The 13,161-nt window shown below is 61.8% G+C and overlaps 4 protein-coding genes across 4 annotated transcripts; 2 read left to right on the forward strand and 2 right to left on the reverse strand.

Moving 5' to 3' along the window:
• Positions 1-298: 298 nt before the first annotated feature.
• VTJ83DRAFT_4988 (uncharacterized protein) lies at positions 299-2,498 on the reverse strand (the record flags this gene model as incomplete). Its single annotated transcript, XM_071011537.1, has 3 exons — positions 299-2,157; positions 2,241-2,361; positions 2,472-2,498. The coding sequence occupies 3 exons, from the start codon at positions 2,496-2,498 to the stop codon at positions 299-301; spliced, it is 2,007 nt and encodes a 668-aa protein (XP_070866438.1).
• A 1,707-nt stretch (positions 2,499-4,205) lies between these two features.
• VTJ83DRAFT_4989 (uncharacterized protein) lies at positions 4,206-7,083 on the forward strand (the record flags this gene model as incomplete). Its single annotated transcript, XM_071011538.1, has 6 exons — positions 4,206-4,225; positions 4,330-4,398; positions 4,466-5,215; positions 5,278-6,570; positions 6,722-6,853; positions 6,999-7,083. 6 exons carry the CDS (start codon positions 4,206-4,208, stop codon positions 7,081-7,083), a joined length of 2,349 nt encoding a protein of 782 aa, XP_070866439.1.
• A 618-nt stretch (positions 7,084-7,701) lies between these two features.
• VTJ83DRAFT_4990 (uncharacterized protein) lies at positions 7,702-8,970 on the reverse strand (the record flags this gene model as incomplete). The annotated part of the gene is made up of 1 exon (XM_071011540.1): positions 7,702-8,970. The coding sequence occupies one exon, from the start codon at positions 8,968-8,970 to the stop codon at positions 7,702-7,704; it is 1,269 nt and encodes a 422-aa protein (XP_070866440.1).
• A 1,318-nt stretch (positions 8,971-10,288) lies between these two features.
• On the forward strand, positions 10,289-11,464 carry VTJ83DRAFT_4991 (uncharacterized protein; the record flags this gene model as incomplete). Its single annotated transcript, XM_071011541.1, has 3 exons — positions 10,289-10,466; positions 10,528-11,214; positions 11,316-11,464. 3 exons carry the CDS (start codon positions 10,289-10,291, stop codon positions 11,462-11,464), a joined length of 1,014 nt encoding a protein of 337 aa, XP_070866441.1.
• Between the last annotated feature and the right edge of the window lie 1,697 nt (positions 11,465-13,161).

A 13,161-nucleotide genomic window follows, 5' to 3' on the forward strand; every position in this document is an offset into this window, starting at 1 on the left:
TTCCTGTGGTTCCGAAGAAAAAGTACACGCATGCACCTTTATCCTGCCCCTGCCGTCCCGAAAGCCATCCCCCGAAAGTCCGTCGTTCGAAAATCGTGACATGACCCCGCCCAAATGTACACTGCAAGATTTTTTTGATGCTCAGTAAACGCCATCCACCGCCTGTCTGCAGATCAAGACAATCCGCAACCCCTGGGATATGAGTACACAGAATATACACTGGAGACCGCTTCCGCTCCAACCTAATTAGACAACGAGATGAAAGGGTGAGAAAATACTAAGAGAGGGATGATGGTGCTTAAGCCTTGGGCTCATCCTTCTTGTCGCCCTCGGCGCTCTGGCTGGCCTCGCCCTGCTCGGCGCGGGCCTTGTGCATCTTGTCAAAGAGGTTGAGGGAGGCGACCTGGAGCTCGTCCGTCTTCTCCTTGAGCTCGGCGGCGGTGGCCGTGATCTCGCCCGACTGGGCCTTGGCGACGAACTCGCGCAGGGCGGCAATCTTCTCGCGGATCTGGTCGGCCTCGGTCTTGTCGAGCTTGTCGGCGTACTCGTTGAGGGCCTTCTCGGTGTCGACGACGACGCTGTCGGCCTTGTTGGCGGCCTCGATGACGGCGCGGCGCTCCTTGTCCTGCTCGGCGTACTTCTCCGAGTCGGCCACCATCTGCTGGATCTCGGCGTCCGAGAGACCCGAGCCCGAGGCGATGGTGATGGACTGGTCCTTGCCGGTGGACTTGTCCTTGGCGTGGACGTGGACGATGGAGTCGGCGTCAATGTCGAACGTCACCTCGATCTGAGGCACGCCGCGGTGGGCCGGGGGAATGCCGACAAGCTGGAAGTTGCCGAGGAGCTTGTTGTCGCGGACGAGCTCGCGCTCGCCCTGGTAGACCTTGATCTCAACAGCGGTCTGGAAGTCGGCGGCGGTCGAGAAGACCTGCGACTTCTTGGTGGGGATGGTGGTGTTGCGGTTGATGAGGCGGGTGAAGACGCCGCCGAGGGTCTCGATACCGAGCGACAGCGGGGTCACGTCGAGCAGGAGCAGGTCCTTGACCTCGCCGGACAGGACGGCACCCTGGACGGCGGCACCGATAGCGACGGCCTCGTCGGGGTTGACCGACTTAGCGGGCTCGCGGCCGAAGATGCTGCGGACCGACTCGCCGACCTTGGGCATGCGGGTCATGCCGCCGACGAGGATGACCTCCTGGATGTCCTTGGCCTGGAGGTTGGCATCCTTGAGGGCCTTGCGCACGGGCTCAACCGTCTTGGAGATGAGGGGGTCAACCATGCCCTCCAGCTGGGCGCGGGTGAGCTTCAGGTTGATGTGCTTGGGGCCCGAGGCATCGGCCGTGATGAAGGGCAGGCTGATGTCGGTCTGGAGGGACGACGACAGCTCGATCTTGGCCTTCTCGGCCGCCTCGCGGATGCGCTGGATGGCCATGCGGTCGCTGGTCAGGTCGATGCCCGACTCGGTCTTGAACTGCTGGACGATGTGGCGGACGAGACGGATATCAAAGTCCTCGCCGCCAAGGTGGGTGTCACCGTTGGTGGACTTGACCTCGAAGACGCCGTTCTGGATCTCGAGGATCGAGATATCGAAGGTGCCACCGCCAAGATCGTAGACGGCGACGACGCGGTCCGCCTCCTTCTCCAGGCCGTAGGCCAGGGCGGCGGCCGTGGGCTCGTTGACGACGCGAAGCACGTTCAGGCCGGCAATCTGACCAGCATCCTTGGTGGCCTGGCGCTGCGAGTCGTTGAAGTAGGCAGGGACGGTGACGACAGCGTTCTTGACGGGCTTGCCCAGGTAGGCCTCGGCCGTCTCCTTCATCTTGTTGAGGACGAAGCCACCAACCTGGGAAGGCGAGTACTTCTGGCCGCGGGCCTCGACCCAGGCATCGCCGTTGGTGTGCGCAACAATCTTGTAGGGCACCTCCTTGATGTCGCGCTGGACCTCCGTGTCGGTGAACTTGCGGCCGATTAACCGCTTGGTGGCGAAGAGGGTGTTCTCTGGGTTAACAACGGCCTGGCGCTTGGCGGCGACACCAACGAGACGCTCGCCGTTCTCGGCGAAGGCGACGACGGAGGGCGTGGTGCGGGCACCCTCGGCGTTCTCAATGATCTTGGGGGTCTTGCCCTCCATGATGGCGACGGCCGAGTTGGTGGTACCTGGAGAGGGGGGATCCGGTCAGCGGGCTGCTGCCGAGCCGTTGGACGCCCTAGAAGGGCCGGGACGGACAAGGACGACTTACCCAGATCGATACCGATGACGGCGCCCTTGACCTTCTCCTCGGTCGACTGGAACCGCGCGAGGGCGGGGACGGAGCGGAGCACCGCGGGGCGGGCCGCCATCGAGGCCGTTGCCCTGGGAAGCTATCACGGGGTTGTCAGTATGGATGATGCTGAGCCGGAGGTTCGAGGCAGGGAGCTCGGCCCAGCAAGCAGCGCAGCCAAGCGGGAGGGGGGGGAGGGGGGGGGCTTACGGCGCGGGAAAGCCGTGTGGCCATCATTGTGAAGGATCTGAGCAGAATAACAACCAACGCCCTTCTCGAAGAAGAATTAAGGGAGCCGAAGGTCTAAGGCGGCCCGCGGGAAAGGTGTAATGGAGAAGAGGTGGGATTGGGGATGAGGAGAGGAGGAGTGAAGGATCGGGAGCGAGGATGGAGAAATCGGTGTTTTGGTGTCGCCGTCTTTTGTACGGCCACTTGCAAAAAATTCTGCCCACCACATCGAAGCCGCTCGAATTTCGCGCTGTCCATTGGCCTTGTTAGCGCAGTGGGGCCGGCGGGCAGCCAATGGGGGCGGATGCGGCCGGAACCGCTGGGACCCGGGAGCGACTGAGTTTGCCGTTGCGTTGCCGTCGAAAGGTGGGGTCGAAGGAGAGAAGGAAACGGTGGCGATGCACGTGACATGACACAAGTGAACACAAAACTGCCCGACTGGGCCGGGGATGATGGGTAAGAGGGTTCGCGAGGGACAAGCAGAAACCCTGCCCTGTGCAACCAATGTTAACTCGGAACTGACTTTGACCTGACCTGAACCGAATTCCATGTCGCCCAAAAAAGACAAAAAATTAGTGGCCTGCGCTTCCATATCGAGTTGCGGAGCTCCGGTTTCTTGTGCACCCAGCCCGGGCCAGCCCAGCCGAGCAAAGCACACCTAGCACAACCTACGCAGTAATACTGTGTACACAGCACAGCACAAGGCTCGGGGCATAGAAAGTGACGCAACACTGCAGAGCGGCGCAGTGGATGCGGTGGATGCCGTGTTTCCAACGCGACCGGAGGCGAGGGTGGGTTCCATGACGACCTACCTTAGCTCAGCTAAGGCGGTGGACTGTCTAAGTCCGTGCCCGACCTCAGGCATACAGGAGTTGTGTTGTTGGTGGCCAAGAGCCGCATGGGAATGAATGTTCTGTATATTAGTATGTACATACTGCGTATGGTGTGTGGGAGGACGGGACCGAGGAGGGCATCCCATCCGGACCACCGATGGACAGGGACGGGCGTCATTCCTGATTCCCTGGCCCCCCTCTTCCCCTCCCCGTCCCCGGCATCACCATCGTCTTGTTTGTTAGTCATAGGATGCTTCTTTCGCATCTCCATTCCACCTCCCACCCGGCCTGCGCACTGCCGGTGCAATCCGGGGGCGATGCCATGCCCATGCCCATGCAATGCAGATTGGATAGTGGGCTGCGTAATGCCATGCTATAAGATGCGATGCTAGAGTAGGCAAGTGTCGTGTCGGTGGCGAGCCGCGGTTTGCGACGCCTGCTTTCGTTGCATGTCGCGGGCTCTCCCGCTCCGTTGCAAAGCCCCCCCCCCCCCCCCCCAAGCTTCGCTTCTCCACCTGGTTCGTGGCCATGACGACGGTCGCTTGAATGTGCACCCGGGCCGGCTTTGCTTTGTCGCCCTCCCCAAGCAAGACAGAACCTCACCGCCAGCAAACCCCCCCCCCCCCCCTTTGCGCCCTTTCGCCAACCCGGATGCTGTTGCGCTAATCACCAAACATCGACCTGCGACCTACAACCGCCAACGCATTTTGAACCGCCGAGAAATTTCGACCCCTTTGCACATCGCGCCCTGGTTCGCCCGACGACAAACACCCGCCTCGCATCGCCTCGCATCGCCTCCCCCGGCCCGTACGCTGTGAATGGTCGCATCACGTCAGAACGCACCCGCTGAGGCGTTTCCCTAGACAGACAGCCTGTCAGAACCATGGCCGTCTCCAACAACTCGTGCGAACCTCCCCTTCCACACCTGCTGCATCAGGACCCAAGTCAAGCAAGAAATAATAATAATAATTAAAAAAAAGGCTTGCTGACTCGTCGCATGTCCGCAGATACATGGCGACGGACGACCTGATCCTCGCCAAACCGCGACGGCGGTTCCGCACCGGGATCCGATGGCAGTACGTCTGATCTCAGCCTCGTCGACCCCCCCGCCGCTCGTCGCTGACCAGCTCATTCATCGTTCAGGCATTGGCAGCTTCGGTCCCTCATCGGTGTCGATGGCCAGAATTACGTCTACTTCCCCGTGCCGCTCTCGGACGGCGGGCCCTGCACCGTGCAGCGCCTCAACACAAAAACACGCGAGACCGAGATCGTAAAACGCCTGTCCTTCAACCCCCGATGTCTGGTGGCGCGCCACGGCTGGGTGTGCTGCGGTGGCGAGGGCGGCAGGTTCAGCGCCTTCCGCGTGGGCGGCTGGAACCCCAACGACAGCGCCGACAGACGATACGACCTGCAAGCCGACGACCCCTTGCCGCTCTCCCTCGACCTTCCGGACGCCCTCTCCGCCGTCCTCGACGACGCCCGCAGCGAAAAGAACTCGGTGGCGCGAACCATGCAGTTCGGGAGGGACAGGGTCAACTGCATCACGCTCTGGTTCCCCCCGCCCTCGAGAGATCTGTGGGAGGGGGCGTATGACCAGGCCGTGGCCGTCCTGGCGCACAACGACAGCTCCGTCATCATGGTGGACCTGCGGCGCCAAGAGATGCTGGACAGGGTCACGTACCCGGAGTACATGAACAGGGGCGTCATCTCCCCCAACGGGCGGCTGCTCGTGGCCATCAGCGACGATCCCTACCTCTACGTCCACGAGAGGATAGAAAAGAAGCCCGAAGCCGGCGCGCCGGCCCGGTACGGCGACCGCCCGACGTACGCGTGGGAGCTGTGCAACAAGATCCAGCTCAAGAGCCAGAGGCTGGATGACCGGTCGGATAACAGGTGCGCCACCCGGGGGGGAGCCGGCTGCTGAGCGAGCGATCCGTTGCTAACGCGAACACCAGGGGGAGCTTCGCGGCGTGCTTCTCCAGCACGGGGGAGTTTCTGGCCGTGGGCACCCAGTACGGGACCATCTCCATCTTCCACGTCCCCGGCCTCACGCACCCCCGATCCGATTCGCTCATCACCTTCTTCAACGTCTCGCGCGCCAACGCCGAATTCGGCGCCGTCCGGGACATGGCCTTCTCGCCCGGGCCCAACGACCTGCTTGCCTGGACCGAGGACCGCGGCCGCGTGGGCGTCGCCGACGTCCGCCGGTGCTTCGACGCCCGCCAGATCCTCATGCTCGACCAGGACGAGGATTTCGAACCGCTGTCGGTGTCGGACCGCGGCACCATCGACCCCCGCCTCCTGGACCAGCGAAGCGGCGGCGGCGGTGGCGGCGGCAGCGAGCGCAGCGACGCCGTCTTCGCCTTTGCCAACGCCCTGGAGAACCGCCGTTCCGAGGGCCAGTCCTTGCTCGCTCGCTACAACGTCCCGCTAACCGCTGACGAAACGGCCGTCCTCGAGGCCATCCAGGACTATCGCCGGCGCCAGGAGCAGTACAGCCGCAGAACGGACCCCGAAGGCGACAACGAAGGCGGCACGAGCAGCAGCAGTAGCAGCAATAATAACAACAATGCCAATCACAGTTCTGGAAGCAGCGCCGCGAGACCTCCGCCGTGGTCGGAACGAGCCGGCCGAACTATCACTACTACTTCAACGACGACGACGACGACTACCGGGGGCGGCGGCGGCGGCGGCAGCGAAAGCACCAGCGCGGGAACCAGCCAGCAGCGCTCGGCGAGCGTCTCCCGCACCGTCAACGACGTGCTCGACAGCATCCGGGACCAGCGGGACCGCATCCGCGAGACGCACGCCGCGGCGCGGCTGCGGGCCCGCGCGAGCGCGAGCGCAGGGGGCGGGGGCGCGGCAGGGGCCGGAGAGGACAACAGCGCCCTCGCGGACAGACGCCGGTATGCAGCACCACCTCCTCCTCATGCTACTCTCTATGGAATTGTCGGCGTGCCGCCACACCTTGCGGGAGGAGGGGCCACGCGGGGGCGAGGAGGAGGAGGAGGTGCTGGTGAAGGTGCGGGTGGTAGCGGTAGTGGTGCCAGACGCGGTAGCATTGGCAGCAGCGGAGCTGGTGCGGGCGTCGGACCTGGCACCTTGTTCTCGCGCCTCATGGCCAACGTCACCAGCGCGGCTGCTGCCGGGGCGGGTAGCGGCAGCAGCAGCAGCAGCGGCAGCAGTGGTACCGCCGCTGGCGCAGGTGGTGGTGGCGGAGGTTATGGTTGGGAGAACGTCGAGGCTTTGTAGGGCCCCTCCTCACCCGGTGGCTCTCGGCCCCCATTTTTGTCTTTTTTTTTTTTCTTTTTTTTTGGTTCCCGGGGATTCTGCATCTTGTTGCAAAATCATCTGCGGCCGCAAGGCTCATCTGCTAACGTTGTGTTTGCGTTCTTGCAGGGCATCGTTCCTCTTGCGCGAGTGGGAAGAGAACCCCGGCCGCCGCATCGTCACGTCCTTCTTCGTCCCGCATGCTCGACCGCAGCCGTACGACACGGCAGGGCTGGCGTGGAGCGAAGACGGGAGTATTTTGTAAGTTTTGAATCCTTCCAAGGGATCCAGCGGGGTGTCTCTTCTCTGGGGGCTCCCTACCGCCTTGGCTGGCGGTGGTGGTGGTGGTCGTCGTCGTGAGAATGATGGTTCCGGCCGGTTTCTGACGCGAACGCCTTTCTTGCAGGTTTGTCGGCGCCGAGAACGGAATCTTTGAGTTTCACGTCAACACGCGTGCGCGGAGGATGCTGCCGTGCATCGACCCGAGTTAGGCCGGCGACGGACGGCCGCGAGCTACGAAACGACCAAAAATGGCATCACATATATACATCGGTAATCAACGGCGCTACGAAGTCTCACTTTCTTTTTTTTTTTTTTTTTTTTTTTTCTTGATTTTCAATTTGGACGACCGTCGCTTCAAAACGCAAACGAATCAATCTCGCGGGGGTTGGGGGCATGAATCAGTCGAGACTGTGCATATCTCTTGCGGGCATCTTGGGAGAAGGGCGATATTTGGGTTACTCTTGCGACGCTTGGGAGAAAGGGGGGCATATCTTTTCATGAACCATTAGCAAACGTAGCAACCAGGCTTGGCTGAGCATTCCGCGTACTTCCTTACATAGAGGTACGACCTCGAGGCCTGGGACTGGAGCGCGATGAGGGGAAATTGGTTTAGGGTACCGTCTCAAGGAGGACAATGCCAACATCCACGACGAAACGGGTTTCTCATGTTGTCCAAGTCCAGCAGGTTGGCGGGCATTTCACCCTGGTGAATTGTAGGGCAATGTTATCTTGTACACAAAAACAGAGGTTCGCCGGGAGCCTACGATATATAGATTGTATTATCTCACAGAATCCATGCCATGTACATACGGAACTCCGTTTCCTCGTCACCCGTATAATAGTTCCCTGACCCTCTCCGCAATCGCCAAGCTGCTCGTCAACCCCGGGCTCTCGATCCCCAGAAGGTTCACCCACCCTGCATAGCCCTCCTCCTTCTGCACCACAAAATCGACAAAGCCTTTCCCCTGCAGCACCGCGCCCTGCCTTCCCAGCTTGGGCCGTATCCCCGCGTAGTCCGGCTGCAGCTTTTCCTCGTCCAGCCCGGGCAGGTACTTCTTCACCTCCGCCGCCGTCTGCTCCCGCCGCCCCTCGCTCACGGTCAGGTCGTCGGGAGACTCGACCCACTCCACGTCCGGCCCGAACCGCATCCTCCCCGCCAGGTCGAGCGTCAGGTGCGTGCCGAGGCCTGCGTGGCCGGGCTCGGGGGCCGGATAGACGAGCGTCGAGACGCGCGGCGCGCCGCCCGTGTACGAGAAGTAGTTACCCTTGGCGTAAAACATGTCGCGCCGGCGGTCCGGGGGCACGATCATGTTGTGCACGGCGACGGCGCCGAGGCCGGCGGCGTTGACGATGGTGTCGGCCGTGACGGTCGAGCGCTCCCCCGTGGCCGCGTCGCGGACCGCGAGCGACCAGCCGCTCGAGCCGTCGCCGCCCAGGGGACGAATCTCCTCGACGGCGGTGGACAAGGCCAGCGTGCCGCCCGCGTCCTCGAACTGCCCCAGCAGGCAGAGCATGAGAGCGTGGCTGTCGACGATGCCCGTGACGGGGCTCTCGAGGACGCCCTTTTCGGCGCGGACGAAGGGCTCGCGGCGGGCGGCCTCCTCGCGGCCGACCCAGCGCAGCGGCACGTCAACGTCCGGGCGGGCGCAGTGCGCGGCGAGGCGTTCCAGGGCGGCGAGCTGGGCATCATTCTGCGCGACGATCCACTTGCCCGTGCGGCGGTGCGGGATGCCGTGGGACGAGCAGAGGGCGTACAGGAGCTCCCGGCCCCGGGTGCAGAGGGACGTTTTGAGGGTGCCCGGGCCGTAGTAGATGCCAGCGTGGATGACCTCAGAGTTGCGCGACGAGGTTTCGGTGCCGACGGCGGCGTGGCGCTCGAGAAGGAGGGTGGAGCCTCCGGCCCGTGCGGCGAGGGATCGGGCTACGGCAAGACCGACGACGCCGGCGCCGATGACGGCATGGGTGAAATCGGATGCGGAGGAGGATGTTCGGGTGGTGGTGACCGTGCTGAACCCCCGACGAGTCGCCGACAGGACGTTGGAGGTGGCCGGGGATCGGGCCCCGAGGGCCGGCGCCCGTCTCAGCCAAGGCTGCATGCTTTGTCAGGTCGAGGCCGCTGAACACGGCCCCATGCGGAAAAAAAGGACACCTAACAGCGCGGCCTGATTGATGAATTGGCCTTGGGATCTGGGTCTAAGCGCAAGGGTGATGGGATTGGCACGGCGATCCCGCACGCCCGACGGTTGCGGGGTGCGAGGTCGGTCCTTGTCGGGCCCGAAAGTGGCTGAGGTTGGGGTGGTCTCGTCGTGGGATGACCTTTCTGGGGCGTGATGCATCCCAGCACAACAGCAACCGAGCAAGCCCGGGCCCTGTGACTCGGCCGCCTGACATGGCGTATGCCGGTCCTCGTTGCTCTATCTAGGTCATGCGTGGTCTCTACCCATCGAGGGAATGATGTAGAGAAAAAAACTTTCGACTGTCCCTTGGCAACTGACTGCCCAAGGGACAAACATGCATGCATGGTGGGCATGTATGCATCCCATGAGACATTCATGAGACAGCCGCTGTCAAGATCCCGAGCACGTTGAAGAATGACCCCGGGGGACCCGTTCGGTTGGGACAGGCAAACAACCAACGAGCATTGCACACCTGACCTCTAGGTGGTACCTACCTGCCCTAAATAATACAGTTGATTTCCCGTTCCGTCCATCCCATCGTCAGCTGTTAAAAGGTACGGAAGGTACCTTATCTGCCTAGCTAGGTAAGCAAGGTGGCCAAAGGAAACCACCTAACACAGCCTGCCCAGGAAGTGCTTTGTGGTTGCCTCCCTTCGTGGCAACAGGCTCCCGTCCCTTCCAAGGTCCCAACGAAGTTTACCCGGCTGGACCCGGTCCCGTCTGCTGGGTGGGTCCACGGGGCCCCAGGTGGCTGCGTCACGCGGCCGGGCCTCGCCGGAAACCCGACCTGACCTCACCCCGCCCCCACCACAAACCCTTGGATCGGTAGGGCCCTCAAGTCCCGCTCATGAGGTGAAGCGCTTTCTGCTGGACCCTCGACTACGTGCACATCCTGTATCCTCCAGGAACCTGCTGTATGGTACGTAATCTCTCCTTGCCTCATCGGCAGACCATCTCACCGCGCATCCTGGCCACTCTCGCATTATCCATCTGCGGTCTAGGCTGCGTCCGGTTCCGTCTCAGAGGTTCCAGTCTTGGCGACCAGCTCTGCCCCGGCTCCGGCATTAGGATGCTCCCGCTTCGGTCCCGCCACTAAACCGCTCCTCCAGTGATATCTTACACCCAGAGCCGCGCTCGGAACCGACCGTCTTCATTCCAGTCCCCCCCCCCCCCCCCAAAAGACATTCCAGAAACCACCCGCCACCTAAACGACCCGCCAGCGTTGCCAACGCTCACCATGTCACAAGGCGCCAGCTCTCCAAGGCTTCAATCGCCTCGGCTTCGGCCGGCAGAACGCGGGCCATCGCCCGCTCCGGCGTCACGACGTGGCTCGGTCAGCCTCCAAGCCGCCGCGACTCTCAACGCCGGCCTTCAGCTTGAGGGCGCCGGCCTGCAGAACGGGTCAATATCGGAAGGTACTGTCGGCTCGAACGAGCCCCGACCACGAGACACGAGATGGCTAACCCGCACCCCCAGACCCCAGCTCGTTCCCGAGCCCCAACAGATCCCCGAGCGTCGACCGTCGTCGATCCCAAGTCCTCATGAACCTGCAGCTTGCCGACCCCGCGCTTCCCGGGCCCGGGGAAATGGTGACCGACAGCTCGCAGGGCGGCAGCACCCTCACCCACAGCCCACGCCCCATCTCGGGCTCCCCGCACCTCATCCCCTCCCGCCGCCCCAGCCACATCCGCACCCCCAGCCTCGGCGAGCTCCACCAGGAGCTCGAGGCGGAGCAGGAGTACCAGGTCAACCGCCTGCTCCAGCAGATCCGCCAGCTCCAGGACCAGCTCCAGCGCCAGCAGCTCCAGTCGGGAGCCGCCGCCGTGGCCGTCGGGGACGAGCCCCCCGCGACGGCTCCCGCCCCCGTGCCCATCCCGACGGCCTCGCCGCACCCCTTCAGCCCAAGCCCCGGCCCGGGCTCCGTCTCGGGCTCCCTGCCGCGCTCCCCCGGCTTCCCGCGCGCGTCGCTCCACCGGTCGAGGACGCCTAGCCGCCACGCCTCGCCGCGCCTGCGTGCCACTTCGATCGGGACCGATGCCAGCGGCTTCGGCGCCGGCGAGAACTGGGCCCTGGGCGGGCGCGACGAGAGCGCTTTCTACCAGGCCGAGACACAGATGTTGGTGAGGGAAAATCAGATGCTGAAGCATCGGATTCGGGAACTGGGTGAGTTGACTTTTCCCATTCGCCGCCTTGGTGGCTCGTCCAAGGATGGTTCTTGTGGAATGGATGGAGCATTGTGTGCTGACTGCAACGTTGTGAAACAGAGCGCCAGCTAGCCGACCTTCAAGGCGGCCATGCGGCCGTGACGCGCGAGCCGGCCCAGTTGTCGAGCCTGAGCCGTTCTGTGTCGGTCTCGGAGGCTGGAGACAGCTCGGCCCAACCGACGCCCGCCTCTATGGTGGCTGAAGAGTAGGAACCGGCTCCGCGAGAAGCTGACTAGATCAGCTCCGCTGCCAAAAGCCTGTGGACGGCACTCGGGGAACAGGCCGTCTGCCGTTGTCATCCCTCTTGTCTTTTCGCTAGTTACCCCTGATCTTTTTTTCTCATCCTCCATCCTCCCAGAGGCTGGAGATAGAGCGGCGTTTGTCAGGGGAAACCAACTTTCCGGTCATGTGTTCGCCGTTGGTTTTGAGGAGCCTCTTTATCCGGAAAGGGAAGTTGGGCTGTACGCCAAGTCCATGGTTTCGGGTTGGTTTCAGGGGGTTTCGTGGTTGTGTGCACTTCTACTATAGGTTGTGTGTTCTTTGTTGTTCCTTCCGTCTCCTAATGGGTTGCCGGCCGTTGATGGCACGGCCCGTGGATATTGAGGGTTATGTTTTTCTCAAAGTATGTACTGTGTATTTTGGGGTGGATGGGGAACGGCATGGAATCAGCACAGGGGGGGGGGGGGGGGGGGTAGTTTGTTATTGTGTAGTAGTAAAAGGCGAAGGCTACAATGGTGGGAACGGGACGGTGTTCTTCACATGGCATCAAAACACGTTGGGTTGTCAATGTTCATTTACTCTTCCCAGCTGCCTCGATCTCTAGCATTTCTACAAGTTCCGACTCAGACATGGAGTAACTAGTTTCCAGGTCCTTTTTTTAGTGAGAGATCCGTGATTCCAGCAAGATATGTCGACCTCTCAGAATCGAGGAGCTACTACTACTCTGCAAAACTGCCGTGACGTGGTTTTGCCAGGTCTTGGATCGCCGCGGGCAGCGTTACATACAATTTCCACGCACATGGCGCTAATGCAGGAACGAATGAGGCTGAGGAGCAAGAATCCCGAGACATCAACAAAATGCACTTCTCAACTACGTGGGATAGGTATGCCGTAGGTAGTACTGCGTCATAATATAGATGCAATGCAGCCATCCACGTTACAACACGGGAACATGAAAGGACCTCGCAGCGCCGGGCGAACGGGAACGGGTTGAGAGCGGTTGTGGGCTGTTTTGGCCTCTCTTTCTCCCCTCCTGCTTTCTCCCTCCCCCTCCACCCCTTCACTCTCCCTCTTCTTTCTCTCCTCTCGTTCTGTGTGTCTGTCATCCGGCCGGTCGTGTGTGTACGCAGTAGTCCATATCTGTCATGGCCCGGCCTGGGTCGGCCTTAGGTTCTCCACCTACAGCCCAGGGAGGGAGAAAAAAGTACGTCATCCCATCGTGGCTTATGTACATCCAGATCGGCGCGCTTCCCGATAGTTAGCTAATACGTATGTGTGGTTCCCCGACAACCAGGAGAGTTCACGGGCCCGGAGGTAAGGACGTACGTACACAGTACACACCGTAGCTCCGAAGGTCAATCATAACCCTAATGGGCGTGTCACCGCTAGTATAGCCTGCAGTAGCGTACGCCCCGAGGCCGGGGGACTCGATTCTTTGTTTTTCTTTTTTTTTGTTACCATACCGGATTCTCTGCCAGGTGGCGATGGTTCCGGGGATATCCATACTTGCCGGAGCATGTTGCTCTGGTGACTACTGATCGAACAATTGGGATATGGAGACGCTGCGATAGGACAAAATAGACGCATTTCCATCCTCGAATAGGTGAAAGCATCCAACCAACGCTCTGCGCCTGGAGACCAAACGTCCTGCGACAAAAAACCCCTACGCTAGCTAGGCTGCTGCAAG

This window comes from Remersonia thermophila, chromosome 4, assembly GCF_042764415.1.
Source record: "Remersonia thermophila strain ATCC 22073 chromosome 4, whole genome shotgun sequence".
NCBI lineage: Eukaryota > Fungi > Ascomycota > Sordariomycetes > Sordariales > Chaetomiaceae > Remersonia > Remersonia thermophila.